Here is a 21,164-nt window from a genome sequence, read left to right as displayed (position 1 = left end):
GTTGCATACCTCTCCTCTCGTACATAAATTTGTACAACACTATTTGGCCCGGCAAAGCACTCGACTCGTAATCTGAGAGTCGCGGGTTCAAATCCACGTCACACCAAACATGCTCGCCCTTTTACCCGTGGGGGCTTTATAACTTAATGGTTAATCCCACTACTTATTGGTAAGAGAGTAGCTCAAGAGTTGGAGGTGGGTGGTGATGACTAGCTGCCTGTTAAATTAGAGACAACTGGAGCAGGCAACCCTAATGTTAGTTTTCCTCGTAATTTCAAACAAACAAATAAACAAAAACGTTTGCATATCCTATTAGAAAAAAAATAGTTTCTTTTTTTCACCCATTGATGAAAGACCAAATGAAAAGGTGATTGGGATGGGATTGTGAAGGGTATTAGACGTCGTAATGGTTTCCAGTTGACCGATTTTTTCGATAATGTCACTATTCAACTATCTCCAGCTTTACCATGGAGAGAACATTACAAAACTATCATATGATTGTAAACAATTAGCCCTAAAACTATATATCATGTGAGTAGTTTACAGCACAGACTGTGAAGAGATTGTAATAGGTGTATGTGCTGTGGTAATGGCGTTTTTCATCATTAAATCTATTGATGTTAAGGTACACGTATAAAGAAAACAAGGTTTGTGTCTTTCAGGAGGGGCAATAAAACCATGAATATAAACACCATGTCCATCTCATCATAATGTATTTTCCTCTCGAAGGACTAGAGTTCTTTTGGATTAATAATGCAGTAATGCATCAAGCAAACTTACCGAAGATTAGCTTGAAGATAATACTACAATTTCAGTTCACTTTCTTAACCAATATAATTAATTTCTCAATTATATTGCACGTGTTTTGGATTAATTCTTTGTACGTCACATTTGACAATCATCTGACAACACCTGTAAAAATATTGAAAACCGTATTTCCAGACGAATAATCTTTAATTTAGTAGGACATTTTCCAGCATATTAAGGAGACCATGTTATGTTGTGCCCAGGCTATTATTGCTGTAAAATGAAGTTATAACCCGATTTTTCTTAGGTTTATTTCAGAAATTCACGCAAAACTACACAAAGGCTATTTCAATATAGCCATCCTTAGTTTTGAACTGAAGAACAAGTGTGAAGAACGCTAGCTCACAGCACCAACTGCCAGCTTTTGATATATATTTATGTGTTTGATTAGTGGTACTTGAACGTTACTCTTATAGCACTCAACGAATCCAGAGTTCGGGCATTATTAAAGCTAAGAGTCACGAGCTATAAAATCCTCGAATTTACATATAACACAGCAACATTAATTATGAGAGAAGATTTTGATTTCTGTATTTATAATTTGCTTACACAGATTTAACAATTTTTAAAACCTTTTTATGGAATGCTTAAATATATCTTTATATTTCCCTGCACGTGGTCAAAACTTAGCTTTTCTTTTCACTTAATAACTTGGAGCATATTTAAGCTATTTTATGTACAAGTTATTTTCAAAGTGTGTTCGTTCATTCTAATGTTAGAATTTTATCTTCTGGGTGATTGGACTCAATATGAGTAGGTAACGAGAGTTGACTGCGAACCTAAGCAGTAGTCCTGAATTTAACAGGAAAACGTCAACATAAAAATTGTTTGATGTTTCTAATGAGTAAAAATTTAGGCATAACATTGTTGTTTCGTTGCTTATAAAAGACAATTAAATTATATTATGGATTTCTACAGAATGCTGCGTATGTTATATCAAAACGACTTAGAATATGCAAATCACCAAGTTCCTTAGCAATCAAAATCGATATAAAATTGCAGTGGAAAGATATATGTTGGAATTACATTTTAACATTGTTCTGCGCGTCGTAGATAGTGTGAAGCCATCTAAAATTCATTGCTTTTGCGAAAGGTATGTAACAATTATTTTTAAAGCCAAATATTTATATATTTAGGCCATTAAGATGTGTTTGTCAGAAATTTGAAGTGTTCAGACAGAGATATTCCTCGTATTTACCATATTTGAAGAATAACAAAATATAGTCCAACTTTGAAGTCCAAGACAATTCAAAAAAGAAATCAGTATTTAGTTGTAGCTCTGTAGTAGTAGAAAAATGTTGTGTTTTGTAACACACTACGGGTTCCACCACATACATATGAATGGCAAAAGTGGTTCACCTTTCTCTTAGCAACAATACGAAACATAATTAGAAAGCATATCTAAAAGCGACAAAATTCACGCGTACACAATTTACTTCCCCTTTGCTTTCGTTCAATCATCGCATACCTCCAGCAAATACAGAATGAAACTGTGAAACCGATATTCACGCTATTCCATATGAAGATATACGTATCAGATCGTTCAGCTATGGATTTCTTTGTGATTGTCCTGTTGAAATACGCGCTGGTAATCATCGTCTTCGTACATTTGAAGGTCAATAGAAAGCATGCATAGAGTAATGGTGTACGTCTGACGTTGCAATCTTGCGAGGCACCTGTATCAGTGAAAGAAAGCTACGCTGTAGGGCTGTAGTAAAGGTACTCGGCAGTAAAAAAGAGAGTCATTGAGTAAACTGATACTATTGTGACAGTGTGGTGATCCCTGAGAATCGTGTAAATGTAATGTCCTCAACCACGATATATTGTCTGAAAAAAAAACTGTTATAGCCTCTCATTACTTTTTGTATTTTAACATGCCCCTCAGGAGCCAAGCGGTGTCTTTACACTACAATTTGTTGAATGTTAAAAGTAAGTTCAATCCTGAAACTCTACAAAGAGGATGATTTTGATGTATTTTTTCGAGAGAAGTTTTTGTTTGTTAATTTATATTTTTTTAAAGTGAAATACAGCGTCATCATGTCTCCATACTAGCTGGTACTAAGGTCTACCAACAAGGAGTAAATTCAGTATATATCAGTAAAGTCACATTCTCAGCATTATTAATTAAGCATTTGCAAACACTCTATGTTTCTCTTATCACCTGTTTTGTTTAGTATTTCAACTGAGATACGAAAATCTTCATCTGCAATTCGGTAGGGAAGGTCGAAGCATCACCATAGTCAGCAGTAGGATGAGTAGACAGGAACACTTTGAAAACAGCCACAGCTATAATGATGTACTCCGCTTGCTGCACAGTATCTACCAAGATGGTTTTAAACGGTTTCTTAATGCTCCTACGTATTATTTGAAGACTTCTATGCTTTTCGTGGTGGACATTAAGCTGATTAATTTCAGTCACCTTACTACCACTTGAAATCACCTTTCGCAGCCCCAACGCTAGAACTAAGGGAAATGCCTCCATTTTAGCCAATAAATATGTCCAAAAAGTTCATTTCAAATTAAGAAGAATCGGATTGAGCAGCTATTGTAGTTTCAACAATTATATTCTCCACTAGCTCCTGAGAGGGCTGTTAAACATCTCAGTATATTATATTAATTCAGTTAAACATAACATATATTATGATTTTGTTGTAGTAAAAAAAATTGTTTTACTTGTCTGCAAAAATAATCATAACAAATTACAATAGTTATCAACCGTTTTATCTCTGCAATAGCTGTCCAATTGTTTAGTTACATTTTACATTAAGCTCTTAATATATCGATAATATTTGATATGCTGTTGAATCTAGGAACTGGGATTATTCTTTAGAACAGAGTTTGTCACTTTAATCAACAAAAGTATATGTAATTATGGATGTTCCTAACACTTCTTAAAAATTATTGCCTTGGAACCACTTTCAGCACTGTCTATCGTACCAATTGTGCCTTCTGTCCGACATTGGGATTTTCACCGTAAAAAAAAATCACATGATAACATTAAGCTAAGACACTGTATATGTGTATATATGTATAAATTTTCAATACATCCGCCACTATAAGTAGAAGTCAGTTTCGAAGACTACATTTAACCAGATCAAAAGCACGAAACTCCGTTGGAGATGCAAAGAGAGACTCGGCTAATATAAGTGTAGATGTTATTACCGTGATTCCAGGTTTTGCAAACATGTTTCCCATGAAAACGTCATTCATCGATTTTGAGATATAGCTGGAAGCTGGATAGTTTTAAATTCATCTCTTTCATAATGATCATAATACCAGAATATATGCTCAGTTTCATTCATTGCAATATCTTTTTTTGGGGGACCAGAAGGTTTTTAATTATAGCTTACAATTTCTGATTGTGGTTTGGTTTGTTTCGAATTTCGCACAAAGCTACACGTGGATCATCTGCGCTAACCATCCCTAATTTAGCAGTGTAAGAGTAGATGGAAGGCAACCACTCATCAACACCCACCGCCAACTCTTGGGCTATTCTTTTACCAACGAATAGTGGGATTGAACGTAACATTATAACGCCCCCACGGCTGAAAGAGCGAGTATGTTTGATGTGACGGGGATTCGAAACCGCAACCCTCGGATTACGAGTCGAGTGCCTTAACCACCTGGCCATGCCGGGCCTTGTGATTGTGTCCGTTAGACATTGACTTGGGGTGTGATTTCGGTGCCTACTGTGTTTAAACATGTGCAAGTTTTTACTCTTCTACAGAGACATTTGAAGAGAGTATTCTTCTAAACATTAATATTATGTTTCTACATTACTTGATAATCTTACTATACATATAACCTTTTCTCTGTTTGTTATACGATACTCTGGTACCACGAACCATGTATATAGGGTCTAAAATGTCGCTCTCTCATGTCTCACACCTGCAAAAGCGTAACAATAATCGTCCGAATAATTTGTATATTTGATTAAAGATGTGATATTTCTATAATGTTATTAATTAAACCTTAAGCGAAACAAAAATGGAAGATTTCAAAAAATAGCAGCTTATTTTGTACTTTAAGTGAATGAGGTTTAAATAAAAATAATATACTTAAAATTTAACCTGCAATTGATACAAACATACTTCATTTCTATTCCATGAATTTCTTATCTACATTCCAAAATTATATCTAGCCATGTGACTTGATATGAAATAGTACTATCACAGAATGTATTAGTTCATACTGCTGAGAAGTGTTTGATATTTGATATTGTATTGCTGCAACTTTCTACTATACTTAATTATGTGTGATTTTAGTGAACAAACTTTTATCATTCAATTTTACCTTTTTTTTAATTTGTTTTTGTCTTAATAGTAATGATTCTAGACTGTTACCTAGAGGAAGATTTTTATCAGTCAATTTTAAACTGACTTTCATTTTCTTGATATACTATGTATTTTTTTGAAAGCTTGTTGTAGGGATGTTTGATAGTATGTAATGGTAGTGTTTAGAACAAGCACAATTGATGATAAAGTAGTTCCAAGGTGAGTTCAAGGTCGACGTCGTTCTTAGAAAGTGTCATGAACTCCTAGTATCATGCCATTTGTTGATAATAGTGATATATTATTTAATATGTTAAACAATACCAACAATGCTATGAAAGAACAGTATTGTAATACTTCCACTACTCAATCTTTTTTTACACATCTCTCAGCTGGCTGAACAATCCGCTTGTTTTACTCTGTTTCATCAAACTAGATTTTTTAAATTTTGTATATTATTAATATACTTTTGTATTTTTACAGCTTAAGTTTATTTTATATTGCCCAGGAACGATAAAGCAAACATATTTTTTAACAAAGTATATTTTCATAACTATCGATTATTCTCTTAATATTATTCAAAATTGAATCTAAATTAATATCTGATTCTAATAGCGCCATTGCTATTATCTTAGAAACATAAAGTTATAAACGGAATAGTGGATAATCACATCGAAAAAACAAACAAACAACTGCTACTTTATCATTTTCACTAACTAGTAGTTTTTATAATGAACAATCATCATGAAAAAAATTCACAAAAATATATTAATTTTAAATTCCTAGTAGCTATTTATGAAAAGGACTATATGAAGAAATCTATTGTATCAAATTCCGTTGACTAATTGTACGATAAAGTTAATAAAAATAGATTGATTACGTGCTTTATGGAGCTAGATAGGAAAAACACGTTTTACACTTATACATTTCATCAAAATTATAATGTTTTATGAAACTTTTGAGCATCATTACTGAATATATCCTTACAAAAAATATAAATAATTAATTTTAAAAGGACAATATGTATATTCAGACATATTTCAACAATTTCTGGCGAAAAAAAGAACATTGACAGACTTCTAACAACTGAAAATAAATTATTATATTATTGTAAAGTATTGATCAAAGCAAACAAATATAAATATTTGAAAACTTTAATGGAGTAAAACTACTTGTTAAATGAAAAGGGGATGAAGTTTTAGCTTTTATACTGACGCATTATTTAGTCCACTGTAGGTATTTGTGCAGTAGTTATAACGATGATCTAAGAGCAGCCCTCGCTTATATCATAATATTTCTGACGTAATCCTTGAGAGCACGTGCAAATAGCCCCTTTTATAGTTTTATACACGATGAGAAAACAAATAAAAAATTAGAACGAGCACAAATATGTTTTTTTTATTTTTACATTTCGTATGTTTTTCGAATATAATTATTTTTAAATGCTTGTTCTTTGAATGAAAACTTCCGTGTAAGTTGTAGTGATATAATTTTGTCATATGTTATTCGTGACGATAAGTGAAGGTGTGATTTGTTAAAACAAATCATCGAAAACTTGAACAAATTATTCACTAAACAACAGATGTATCTAATTTGAAAATATTAATTTTGTATAGACCTACAACAGCTACTGGGTGTACATCTGAAGGTATTGGATATTCCTTCGCCGACAACATTAGGGCAATCTATCGAATTGACTTGCTCGTACGAGCTTGACGGTGACCAACTGTATTCTGTAAAGTGGTACAAAGATAATACGGAATTCTTTAGGTATTTACCATTAGATTGGCCCCCTGGTCAATTTCTTCCTCTACCGGGCGTTCGAGTGGACGTAAGTTGGAATTATTCTATTTTAGCGAATTCTATTACAGTAGTTGTTTTGAAGATAGAGTAATGAAGATTTTTCAAATGCGAGTAACCTGAGAATTTTGGTCAGTTGGGTATCGTAGATACTTTCCATGACAACAATAACAACAACAAAAACTTTTTAAATTGTTTTACGGTGAATTCAATGTTATTTAGTTTGGATAAGTAATATATATTAGAGTTTTGCTTAAATGCTAATAATATCAAGATCCTGGGCACACATGAATTTTCTGGATATCAAGGTTATAATGATAAAAAATACTTGGTATCTTATAAATAATTGCAATCATAATTTGCCAGTTTATCAATACTGACTGATATTCAACATTAATAAAACATTAACATTTTATTGTATTACTTGAGAAGATGTTGTTTATGTAAATTAATGATTGATATCATGAGCCGTATTTTACTTTCAGTATTTGACGAAAAATTAAAGAAAATGATATTGTTTTATAAGTAATAAAAAGTTTAGAAAGTCATATGTACATTTATAGCTTGAAACATACAAAAACAATATTCTTAATTATCTTAAAGTTAAATTCGAAATTCTTTTGAAATTCTGTTCTTACTCAAGTAATGTAAATGTAATTTAAAATATCAATTTATAGCATAAATGTTACGGCGTTATTGAAGGTTAGAGACAGTGAGAGACAAACAATTACATATCATATAAATTGTGCTTACTTATTTCTTCGGAATATTTTACCATAATAAATTTTATATGACAACCTAAATAAGCCACAGCCAAGAGACGAACTTGGAGAAATCAGCAGAGAAACGTGGACCTTGTGGTCTATTCTCCGCTTCCCCGAGTCAGTTTCTGAAAGTGATAGATATTTATATGAACGGTGGACTCTGAAAAAAATTTTCACATAAAAACTAGATTAATGATGATTTTCATTTTTGGAAACTATACATATACGGGTGAGTGTTTACTAGAAATCTCCACGCGGATTTCTACCACAAAAAACAGAATTTTTTATTAATTTAGCTTTCAAAATCAGGCAAAGATACGGTTTACCTGAACCATGTCACATTAGAAACCGCCGGAGTGTACAGATGCGAAGTGTCTGCTGAAGCTCCATCTTTTCAAACAGTTGAAGCAAGTAAAGAAATGAAAGTTACCGGTATGTATGTAACACTTTGTATATTTCTTTTTATTTTGTGCTCGACTGAAATTAACTTGGAAGCATTGTTTTTTTGCACATTTAACAGATAATATGAGGGAATTCCAAATCTATAGTAGACAGATAATGTTAGGCTCAGCATGGCCAGGTGGTTAAGGCACTCGACTCGTAATCCAAGGGTCGTGGGTTCGAATTACCGTCACACCAAACATGCTTGTCCTTTCAGCCGCTGAGGCGTTATAATGTTACGCTCAATTCCACTATTCGTTGGTAAAAGAGCAGCCCAAGAGCTGGCGGTGGGTGGTGTTGACTAGCTGCCTTCTTTCTAGTCTTACACCGCTATATTAGCGACGACCGACGCAGATAGCCCTCGTGTAGCTTCCCACAAAATTCAAAACAAACAAAGAAGCAAACAGATAATCTTAAGTTAATATGCACAAATAGATATGTGTATATGACTAAAATTGATTTTCAAACGTCTGACTGATTATCAAACGCAAAGTATTATCACATATGAAATTCGTATGGCTTCAACTGTATGATATGTATTGCCATTAATTTGTGTGTTGAAGCATGTAATTTCTCAAGCTTCAGGAATACCGACCGAAATCTTCCTAGAAAAAAAGGGAGAGAGAGATGTATTTATTGTCTTTACGTTTTATATTGTAAGAATTCAGAGAAATTAGTGGTTGCAGGTACAATATTTCTTTCTCGAGTTTCTATAATATATTATAAAGGTATATTAAAGTAATTTCCATGATCTGTTACGAGATGAAAACTGTTGCCTTTCTTACAGGCAGAGAAATTTGTACATCCAAGCTTGGAACGTTTAACAATCAGAATCATCAGTTTGTTATTTATTATCTATAAATAAATTTTTGTAAAATGGTATTTTTTATTCTGTTACTTATAAATACATTATCTGATTTTTACATTGGTAAAATATATATGTTCTGAAGAAAATAAACAGATTATAGTTTTCTGTGAACTAAAAAGTGCAAGAACATAGGAAATTTTCCTTTCACTGCAAACAATTTGGTAAGAATAGAACGTATTATTTCCTAGTTCGAAAGAAAAATGGTGCACAGATCGCCTCAGCATAACCGGAAGACTGAAAGTTTAGTTGTACAGAATTATAAATGAAAGCATAAGTTTGTTTGTTTTTGAATTTCGCGCAAAGCTACACAAGAACTATCTGCGTTAGCTCTCTCTAATTTAGCAGTGTAAGACTAGAGGGAAAGCAATTAGTCACCACTCACCGCCAACTCTTGGGCTACTCTTTTACCAACGAATAGTGGGATTGACCATTAAATTATAACGCCCCCACGGCTGAGAAGGCGAGCATGTTTGGTGCGACGGAGGTTCGAATCTGCGACCCTCAGATTACGAGTCGAACGCCTTAACCCACCTGGCCATGTCGGGCCGGAAAGCATAAGTGAAGAGATGTATCTGACAGTCTCTTTACTGATCCTTGACGTAAAAAAACAAACCGCACATGGCTGAGACTTAAGAACATACTTTAGAAAACGCTTAACATTTAATAAACTTAAGCATATTTCCTTAAACACTTCACAAAAATATGCAAAGTCAGAAAAAATGCAGGTTTAATACAATACTAATCACGCTCAAAAGATGAAACCTGAATGTCCTATCTCTTTACCAGCTTGTGGCAAGCCTACACAAGGTGAATATTAAAAATATCTATTGTGTCCATGAATTGCTTAGGTGGCTGAAGTTCAGTAGACTTTCAAAGAAGGGTAATGAAAAAGAAATACATGTTTTCAAAGTTTACATAAAAATGTAGGAGGACAAATTAAAATGAATAGTATCAAACTATATGTTGATAGATCTCTCTATCTATCAATATATTTTTTATATTATTCATAAGACGGTAAAATTACTGCCAACATTTATCCGAAACGTGAAACTAAATAAAACAATTTCAAACGCGCATTTCGGCTACCTCTTGAGAAGGGTAACATTTAACTTTTTTTAAATTTCTAACCGACTACTTTACTACTCAATAAGAGTTTATTCCTGAAACAGCAAATTCTGCTTATAAAGCTATTAGCCAAATATTTCTCACCATATGCTGATATTGTTAATTAGAGTGTATCATATATTTGATTAAAATTAGTTCACTATATCTAAAAAAAAAATTGTGTTGTTTCAAAGTTTCTGAAAGATACACAAGTATTTTCTTTTCGTTTCCGACGAGTAGCACATTGTAGGTGTAAAAGTTTTTGTTTGATGTATCATAAGATAAGACTTCGATTAGAATAGATATTCAGTTAAGTATCTAGATAGAAGGAACTACAAACCAATACTTGCCCGCCATGTCCAGGTGGTTAGAGGGCTCGACTCGTAATCTGAGGGTCGCAAGTTCGAATCTCCGTCACATTATACATGCTCTTTCTTTCAGCCTTGGGGATGTTAATCGTTATAGTCAATTCCACTATCCGTTGGTAAAAGAGTAGTCTAAGAGCTTCTTCCCCTATAGTCTTACATTGCTAAAATAGAGATAGCTTTCGTGTATCTTTGCGCAAAATTAGAAAAAAGCAAACAAACAAACCGATACGATTTGTCAAATTTAACTCTTTATATGAAATACACGTTTGATGTCCAGTTTCTAGAAGGAAACAACACCACAGGTTTTCTATGTTAATCTTCTAAACTTTTGTAAGATAGTTAATTCTATTTGGAATTTATTATCATTAAATATACTGAACATTAAAATATAAGCTTACTGAATGAGCTTTGTATTTCCGAGAGACAATGTATTTAAATTAATATACGCAATTCCTTTTTCGTGGTATCTGGAGATGGTAAATTGGCATATTTATTCAGTTTGATTATGTTTAAAGAAATATATTTGTAAACAGAATAAACAGTTTTAGTAATAATATGCTTATATTTTGTTGTGGTGACACTTTATTGATCACTTACTACACCTATCACGTCTTAATATTAAGCATTTTTTGTAAAGCAGCTCAGGTGATAAAACATCTTAATAAATTAAATCAGGTGCACTATAGGAAATTTCTCCAATTGCACTTTGGGATTTTTTTAAAAATACAACTGCATTTTTTCTTAGATTTCCTATGATACACCTGTATTAGTTTTCTTGTTAAATACGACATTTGTAGTCCAGCACAGTTAACAAAAGCTAATGTAAGTATTCATGCTACCAATTAAAATTACTGTATTATTCCGCAAAAATACTGTTTTCGAGACTATAGGTTTTTGTGTTTAATAAAATTGCAAACTTGGGTAAATTAAACGGCGGAATTACCAGCAATTCACGCCTGGTGTACACGATTGCTGTTCTCTGAGCTATGCATTAATACGTTGAATACAAATTATAGTTTGTTTATTTTGAAAATGCTTAATATTTTTGAGGTTAAATATAAGAGAAATACACTTAAAAAATCACTTGCATTTTCCGACTCTTTCACAGTTGGTAGCTTTGAAGTATGAGTAAAAAAAATAGTAAACCTTTAAAGGAAAATAACTTAAAGTGGAATCTTCTGATTATTTGTTTTTTGTCTTGAGACGTGGCATAAACTTCAATGTTTTTAGTTTTATTATATTGATTTCTTACGTCTATCTTGCACTCACAAGTTAACTTCAAGGATAGCCTTTCGGGATTTTATCCTTATGGATAATTTAATATGAGATTGTTCTGTTATTGGTTTTCGTTTTCTGATACTTAGGCTAAAAATAGATGAATAACGTTTTGACAAACACCACCTTTTGATTTATTTTGATGGCGATAGTTTTGAAGAAATGATGTCCAGAAAGGTGAGATCATTATTTTTTATTTTTCTTTCTTACAAACTTAACGAACTTTTTTCCTACAACAGGATAGAAATAACTAGAGAAAGAATAAAGAAATGTACGAATTCATATATGTTTGTAGTTCACCGTATACTGTTAGTGTCTGATAATAACGTTGGTTTATCCAAGCACTCTTTGGGAGATGTGCTTCCTTTCAAAAACAAAACCAAAGAGCTTTCTTTAAAGAGATTAATCAGAAACTATTGTACTATATCACTCGGACAAACTTTTATCTCATGACAAAACATGGAAAATGTGGTATCATAATCTGCATTTTTATCAGATATTGTTAATGACAATCAAGTAACCACTTGAAGCTATTTTTATTTCACTTTTAATTTATGTCGATAAATAGTAGCTATAGTATTTCATGGAAATTATTAGTAACTTTCTACTGTGTTGCGTAAATTGCAGCGACACATATTCAAGCTTAATTTTCATTATTTCTTCCACTATTAATGACATTATACGTCTTTCCACTGTAAGTGGAGTGTATTGAAATATCAAAGCGACATTTTCTAGTCAATTGTTAGCTTTGACGAAATGCTATTAACAATACAACTGAGAAGTCCAAGGTAAGAGTTTTTCTTCATTCCACATATTGTTCTGTCCTACAAGTTTATGGACGTTATTTTTCTGTAACACTCTGAAGTAAATTATCCGTGGATAACACGACCGGACAATTGATGTCCTTAAAGCAGATGTATACAAATACATTAGTGGCGTCACTTGTGTAGTTGATTAAACTGATTTTGTAAAACTCAAGATACGTTACAAAAACATGTATTGAACCAAACAGGGTTTATGTTGATAATTATTGTATTATACTCCATTGTCAACGTCGTTGATGTAATTTTAATTACCATAATTTGATATTGTTGACCTGGTTTTTCTTGTAATCACTCTTGGTAGATTTCATCTATAAGTTGTTTGTGCTAATATATTTCAATATTTAACCAGTTTAATATAACTCAAATCAAGACCAAAAGAGAATTCTTTATTAATGCCTATGATTTATATTTTTTAAGTTGTTTAAGAATACCAAATGTTTATCACTTTTGTGTTATAAATTGTGTACGTAACACCGAAACTTTTTAACCTACGTAGCATGAAAAGTACACTTTTAAACATATTCAAGGACCATTGTTCGATTATTTCTATTTACTTCATCGTAAAAATAAATCTGTCTAAAAATATCAAGCTAAACTTTTCAATAATTTACATTTTTATGTAGTCTTTCCAACAGAAGGACCAATTATAAATGGTGCAAGACCGGAATACATTGTAGGAGATACTGTAAACATCAATTGCACTTCAGCGAAATCCAAGCCTGCGGCTAAGATACGCTGGTACATAAATGATGAAATAGTAGGTTCAACAAGAATATGACGACATTTCTTTTTCAAATATATATTATATTATAGCTTTAAGGTAATATGTGTTATACAAATTTGTTCTTGTTATTTCTGTTTCTCGATGCTTAAGAAAAATATTAATGCATTAATATCCGTAGATAAACAATGCTAGGTAAAGTGTTATCATTTGATATTTATGACAATTCTAAATCACTTTTCGAATCAAAGGACTACCTTTTCTGGATAAAATTCAGATAGTATAATTTGAACAAAGAAATATTAAAAATATTGTATTTCCACGTCATTTATATTTCATTTATGACAATTTCCACGACATACAGATCCTTAAAATAACATCTTTAGCTGCTCTAGACAATTGTGTTGCCATTCACGCACATCTCTGAATTGCTTACTATGATAAACATTAAACAATAATTAAATAAATGTATATAATACAGTTTAATATAATAATTAATTGGTGTATTAAATGACTCATATTCTAAATTAATATAAAGATAAATTATTTAATATAGTATTTTTGATATATCAATAGAATAGATAAAATTCCGTAAGAATGTAATAAAGATAAATTTCAAATGCTTAACTCTGCACTTTATGATTAACTGATTGAAATTACCCGTATATAAATGATGCTATTAATATTTATAAGCCCGAATACGTGAAAGGCTTTCGCCACTGACCTTTGTGTTTGCAAATTCTTGCAAGTTACATGACGCCATCCGTTTATTAGCACTGTTAGGGTACGACTCCTTACAGCATCTTTCTGGATGAATCTGATACACCAAGTTGATACATATTTCTTTCTTTTATAATGTCATTACCTAGAAGTGATACTCTTGTTTTGCAAATTCTAAATTTCAGATGTGAAGACATCTTCATGAACTGAAAGTATGAAAATTTTACGTCGGAAATAATTGTTGTATGCCCCTCCCAAAAGCGATCTATTTTCAGTGGCATTACACATTCTATTGGTAATAACAAACAATGCAAAAATGTAGTTCTGACACATCCTCTTCCACCACATCTTTATATCATCTGTAATTACCAAGTGAATTCTGAGTTACATACTTAAAATCGTTTTGGTATAGTATATCTAACTTTCTGTACAGTCTCACAAAAAAAATCTCACATCTTTGCTTGTTATTACGAGTTTCATTACTTGTTATGTAGAACTCATTTATTCATTTTTTAATTTAGCACCTTTTTTACTTCGTTCGTAATTGTTCGTAACTTTAATAGAAATCAGTGTGTTGTGTTTTACCTCTTTGGACTTTCTTCCATTTATTCAGTTGTTAAAATAATCCGGTTTGTGTTTTTATATTCCTGCGAAGCTTTTATGGTGGTAGTCGTTTTAATTATTGCTTTTCTTCAGGAATATATGTAATCAATAATAGTTCCAGGCTCACAAACAGAATGAATACTTATAGATTTACTTGTACTTTGTCTTTAGATAATCATATTATTAATACGACAAATAAACACAGATTACTAAGTATATATCTCCTTTGTCTTTCCATCCACATTTAAAATTTTAATTTTATCTATGGTTATATCTTATATATGTATTTTTTGTTATCCAAATGTCTTTGTTTCAAACATACTAAAAAGGAAAATAAGGACTTTATCACATGTGAAACTGATCTTATCATTAAAGCCTGTTTGCTATCTTGTAACACAACACAGTTCTTATAAGAGTGTTTCCTGAAAGGTTACTATAAATAATTTATATTTTGTCCGTTGCACGTTGTCTTTGCTTCGGGCACGTTTTGCTTTTCACTAATGAGATTTGAAGTATAGTTGTGTATCTTACCCTGAGTAAGAATGTCGAACATTTTTCTCTTTTTGTTTTGTCGTGTTTTCGAGCAAGTAAAGAAGAGAAACATAATGTAATTTGTCACTTCCAACAAAAACATTACATCAAATAGATTCTGAGCTTTATAAATCATCTGTTTTTGTGTTGTAAAATTTCATCTTCACATATTACTAGATTTGAATATTTTAATCTTAGTTTTTACCTTCTTATAAAAAATCTTTTAAACTATAACCTTTAAAAATATCTAACGAAGGAAATAAAACTTATTAGAATAGAAATCTGAAAACAAATAAACAAATACTCGCCTTAATTAAACAAGATTAATATATCTTTTTGCCATAAAAAATGTAAAAAATACAAGAGGGCCTGGCATGGCCTAGCGCGTTAAGGCGTGCGCTTCGTAATCTGAGGGTCGCGGGTTCGCGCCCGAGTCGCGCCAAACATGCTCGCCCTCCCAGCCGTGGGGGCGTTATAATGTGACGGTCAATCCCACTATTCGTTGGTAAAAGAGTAGCCCAAGAGTTGGCGGTGGGTGGTGATGACTAGCTGCCTTCCCTCTAGTCTTACACTGCTAAATTAGGGACGGCTAGCACAGATAGCTTTTGTTTGTTTGTTTGTTTTGGAATTTCGCTCAAAGCTACTCGTGGGATTGACCGTCACATTATAACGCCCCCACGGCTGGGAGGGCGAGCATGTTTAGCGCGACGCGGGCGCGAACCCGCGACCCTCGGATTACGAGTCGCGCGCCTTACGCGCTTGGGCATGCCGGGCCATGGCACAGATAGCCCTCGAGTAGCTTTGTGCGAAATTCCAAAACAAACAAAATACAAGAAACTTTTAATTTTTGTTGTATTTTAGATTCTAAAAATAACACTTTGTTCAATAAAATATGAAATTTCAACTCCTAAACTAGTTCTGTTCGTATCTAACAGCTTATAAAGACTGAAGACATTTGACTCAAGAATATTATTAATACTTAATGAATAACACGATATTAAAGTAATATAAAACAGCACTTAAGGTAGGTTTGACTTATCCAAAAGGTAATTGCGATATGATTAGTGACCGAAATAAATAGAATTGAACGTCCACAAAGTCGTAACAACATCAATGATTAACAAGACAGGTATTTTGTACGTTCAATAAAATTTACGAAAGGCCTTAAAGGCAGTGATTTGTGTTATTTGAATCAATTTGTTACACATACGAGGGCTGTTCAAAAAATACGCGAACTGTTTGAATTGCGCTGCTCCAGTTGGTTCCAGGAGAATCCGCTTTGTGTCGCTAGGTTCGCACAGATCAGCTGATTACGACGCCATTTCCCGATTGCAGATATCTTCATTTGTGTATTAGCTACGCGGTTTTAAGTGAAGTGCGATTTTTTTCGTTTGGCGGATTTCAGAATGAATAACCTGAAGAAGCAACGACTTGCTATGAAATTTTGTGTTAAACTTGGAAAATATGCGACTGAAACTTTTGCTATGCTTAACACGGCTTACGGTGATGTTGCTATGAAGCGTACGGCATGTTTCAAGTGGCATGAACGTTTTAAGGATGGTTGACAGTCCATTGAAGATGATGAGCGTCCTGGACGTCCTTCCACGTCGACAAAATCAACACCCTGGTGCGGGCAAATCGACGTCTGACTGTCAGGGAGCTTGCTGAAGAGTGTGGGATATCAGTTGATCTTGCTACGAGATTTTGACCGAAAAATTGAAGATGCACCGCGTTGCTGTGAAATTCAGCCCTCAGAACTCGTGATTTTTGGCCAAACACTCGATCACTGTTCTTCCCCCCCTACTCACCTGACCTTGCTCCTTGCAATTTTTTCTTGTTCCCCAAACTCAAAAGACCCTTGAAAGGAAGAAGATTTGAGGCGATTCCAGAGATTAAGGCAAATGCGACGAAGGAGCTGGAGGACATTACAAAAGAAGCGTACCAGGACTGTTTCAACAAGTGGAAACACCGTTGGGATAAGTGTGTGCGTTGGGGAGGAGAGTACTTTGAAGGGGTCCCAGACCTGTAACTTCTAAATAAAGTACATTTTGTTTTATGACGTCAGTCCGCGTATTTTTTGAACAGACCTCTTAAGTTTGGAACAATGTCACATCTGTTATTTAATGTGTTTTATACCACTTGTATTAGCTCGTATTGCTCTAATCATTGCTTTAAACTTTTATTGTTTTCGTGCAAGTAATAATAACTCTTGTCAAAAACATTATCTACTTGGAGCTAATTAAACATAATTTTCTTAGGTTTCTATTTATAAAGATTATAATTCATTATTTAACCATTTTGGTACTATAGCTGTTTACGATATTTCCGGACGTAATCAAATAGTATTTTACGAAGTTTGTCCTAAATACAAATTCTAAGTTAATGAAGCAAAAAGTATGTATTATAATAATAACAACAAATAAAAATAAAAAGTTGAAATACTTCGTCGCATGCTCTAACTAGAAGAACCAATTATGTTTATGTAACAACAATAAATAAACAAAATAGCATATGTTACTTGGAGAACGTTTGTTTAAATCCCCTTCATCATGTTATGATTTTTCTCGATTAATTTTTATTCGCCAATTTTGGTAATAAAATATAAAAGTTCTTCAGGCTTAAAAATGTGAATTTTCTTCTGCGATAATTCAAGTATATCATATTAAAGCTAGTGTTAGGTAATTTAATTGTATTGTTTCACACAAAAGTAACGTGACACTAACTCCTTTTTATAAGTAATCAAGCTGGTTTGACCTACAGATTAAACTGTATATATAAATATTTTACACTTGAGGTAACATAAATTAATAATACAAAACACATTCTATGAAATTTTCTCCACTTTTGGGCTGTTGAGTTGCTTATCACTGAAAAACATCACTCAATGACGATGAAATATTAGAGAGTTTCACTGCAGTACCTTGGTTCTGTACAAGTCATTTTAATACATTTTAATATCAGTCACATGATTTGATGCCATTTTCATACATACTTAAAATAATCAGTGATGACGAGAAACCCACTTGTTGAGAAATTTATATGCAAAAAAGGTAAGGGATAAAAGACATGCCTAGAGAAAATGTTTCACATGTCACAAAAAATTTAAAAATATTGACTTAAAAAATTAAAAACTTAAATGCTATTAAAATATAAATTATTAGCTATGATCTTATGGGAGAAACTTAACAATATACAGAAATTAAAAAATAAACATATAATAAATGGTTTTCAGAATACAACGGATGACTACTAATCTGAAGTCTATAAAGCAAACACAGTCTGTTTGGTTTATGAATTGAATATTAATGAGATAAAGGATAACATAGTCAAATTGAACCAAAGCATATCTATGAATTGGATAGCTTAGCTCATTGATACGTAATATCTGATGAATAAGGCTCTTATATTAAAATTTTGGAATCATTACAAGATGTCATCCACCACAAATATATTTCTGGTTATTAACTGAAAAATAATTCAGACAATATAACATAAACTGTGGTCTAACAGTACAATGAACTAGGTCTTGTCTCTTCATTTAACCTATTTTTCACAATAATTGGCATTTCCCCAAAGTGGTTTACAACAGTTCAATAACAATAATTCGAGAAAAGACCACAGCTTTAGCAATCATAATATTGGTGATAAAAATACGAGCTTAGACTCACACATATACAATATAAGCAGAACTATTGCAGCTTTAGGATTTCTTAAATATAGAATAAGTTGGTAACCAGAATAGAAATAATTTCATGCTCTCCTAAGCGCTTTTACTGTATTACTTTTACTACTTATTCCCTTTTTGTTTATTTTTTAGTATGTTATATTAGAAGTATACTAACAGATTTTACTAAATTTTGAAAAAAATAATGCAAAATGATTTATATTCAATTTGATTTATGCCTTTCATGTTCCATGTTCAAAATAATTTTTTTTAGCTTTGTTTTAGGAACCAGGAAATAATTTCATTATTGAAACTTTCCACATCACACACGACACACTTTGGAACTTTTTCGTAATGCTTTCTATGTTAAACATAAACAATATTTTAACAAACGAAAATATTCACTAAATTAGAAAGAAAAAAGTATGCATCTTTCTAAAATGCAAAATAAAAGCAGAAATAACAAGTTAAAATAAAAACACACTACTTAATATATTGAAACGTAATCGAAATTTCTGATATAATAGTTTAGACAAAGCAAAAACGAAGTTAAAAAAGTAATGTCAATCACTCCCGTCAGCTAAATTTTATGCAAATCGCCATCTGATGAGCGGTGATCTGAAATGCAAATCAATGGACATTAAGCCTATGCTTGTAATTATTTTTCAGTTTATGACATATCATAGGATGTAGGATTTTCGGTAATTATTCGGAGAAAAGTATTTTCAGGGTATCTTTAGTGCCTAAATTCACTCGATGGAATACGACGTCACTCAATAGAGTGTTCTATATATATATATATACATACTTCATGGGATTGAAGTCCAGTGAACTCGAGACCCATTTCATGCATTTAATCTATTTTTCTTCGATGGTTGGGTCGACCTGTTTAACGCTCTTAAGATGGATTGCAGCAGTATATTGCAACGTAAGGAATTATGGGATAAGAACTCTATCTAATATGGCATTAATGGTACCATCCCGAAAAGCATAGGGACCTATACGTCTACCAGTGCTTCTTACTGCTACATGAATCACATTTTAAGATTACTTTGGTTCCAAACTCTCTCCAAATAAGTGTAAGTTTTATATCTTACTGGGGGATTACGCATAACACATAAAAAATATTGCTCCTTAAATTATTGATCCACTACACGTATACTTAGTACTATTCCATTATAGACAAACTCTCTTATATTTTGCAAGGAATATAATGCATTTTATTAAACATCTGGCTTTGTGAAGTCTGTTTCTAAGTATCACATGGTCTGAAGATTCAGCTACGAACGCCTAAAACAGTCAGCCTAATCCTACTATTGGAGTAAAGAAAAATGGCAGACAGCAGTATTCTGTTTCTATAGTGGTTTGACGAAGTACTTAAATAACCGTAAACTTTCTTTAGAAGCAGTTTCCAATTGTACTAAAACATTTTTAAGCATTTGGAGTCGATCCACCAATTCAATTCATTTATGATTGGCTGGCTTCCATGTTCCTGCTGAATCTCCATATATATATATATATGAACAATTCTTTTAAATCTAGCTTTTCGAAGTCTCTTATATAACAAGGTTATATAAGAACAATATATACATTTTTATTGTATGATAAGTGATATATAATTGACGTTAGTATAACAGAAAACTCTCCTATGATTTCCTCTGTGTTCGGTCGTGCTCAGACGTAAGTTACATAGTCAGTCACGTTTTCATAATACACCATTTTTAACCTTAATTCAAAATGTCGATGATTTTAAGATAATTAGCATAAAAATAATTTTAATTTTTACGAACGTATTGAAAACAAAATCACACACAACCTTGTAAGAAAATTAATAAAATAAGTATTTAAATGTTTGTTAGAAAACATTAAAACGACACCACATTTTTATAAGCCTAAGCATAATAAAGATTTAAATGCACTTACACCGATTTTTTATTTATTTATTGCTCTCGAGAGCAATTTCATTAAGATACAAAACAGCAGCAAACATTTCGTTAGCATGCATTTAAACATTTCACAATTTCTTTTATCAATGTCAGTAAAATGCCTATTGTGTCAAAAGCTACATTGATTACTGAAAATGTGTATTCCTTTTATTGATTAGCTAGAAGATACCAACCAAAAAATTTAGCATATAAATTACCTTTGCAGGTTGGACCCGATTATAAGACAACGTCTTCTATCACACTTCATGACGATGGTTTGGAAGCATCAACTTTGGGATTAAGGTTTGTCGTTACAGAAAACCACTTGCGGAACGGTAATATGAAATTAAGATGTATTGCCACGGTTTTCCAAGCTGTTGAGTTAGGTAATGAAGTGACCCTATTTGCGAGACAACAAAAAGCCTCTGGATTACGGATTAGTAAAACTTTAAACCAAGGTAGGAAAAGTATTTCAATG

The 21,164-nt window shown here is 32.4% G+C and overlaps 1 protein-coding gene across 1 annotated transcript in view; it reads left to right on the top strand.

Annotated features, from left to right (window-relative positions):
* Positions 1–21,164, top strand: part of LOC143238826 (uncharacterized) — a 49,690-nt gene that overhangs the window by 17,006 nt on the left and 11,520 nt on the right. The window contains exons 3-6 of the mRNA XM_076479389.1: positions 6,695–6,909; positions 7,939–8,074; positions 13,146–13,279; positions 20,913–21,144. Coding sequence (XP_076335504.1) covers positions 6,695–6,909; positions 7,939–8,074; positions 13,146–13,279; positions 20,913–21,144 — 717 coding nt within the window. The remainder of the gene's footprint in view (positions 1–6,694; positions 6,910–7,938; positions 8,075–13,145; positions 13,280–20,912; positions 21,145–21,164) is intronic.

This window comes from Tachypleus tridentatus, chromosome 13 (genome assembly GCF_004210375.1).
Source record: "Tachypleus tridentatus isolate NWPU-2018 chromosome 13, ASM421037v1, whole genome shotgun sequence".
Lineage (NCBI taxonomy): Eukaryota > Metazoa > Arthropoda > Merostomata > Xiphosura > Limulidae > Tachypleus > Tachypleus tridentatus.
Note: the sequence above shows the minus strand (reverse complement) of the source record. Positions and strands in the feature narration are given on the sequence as shown.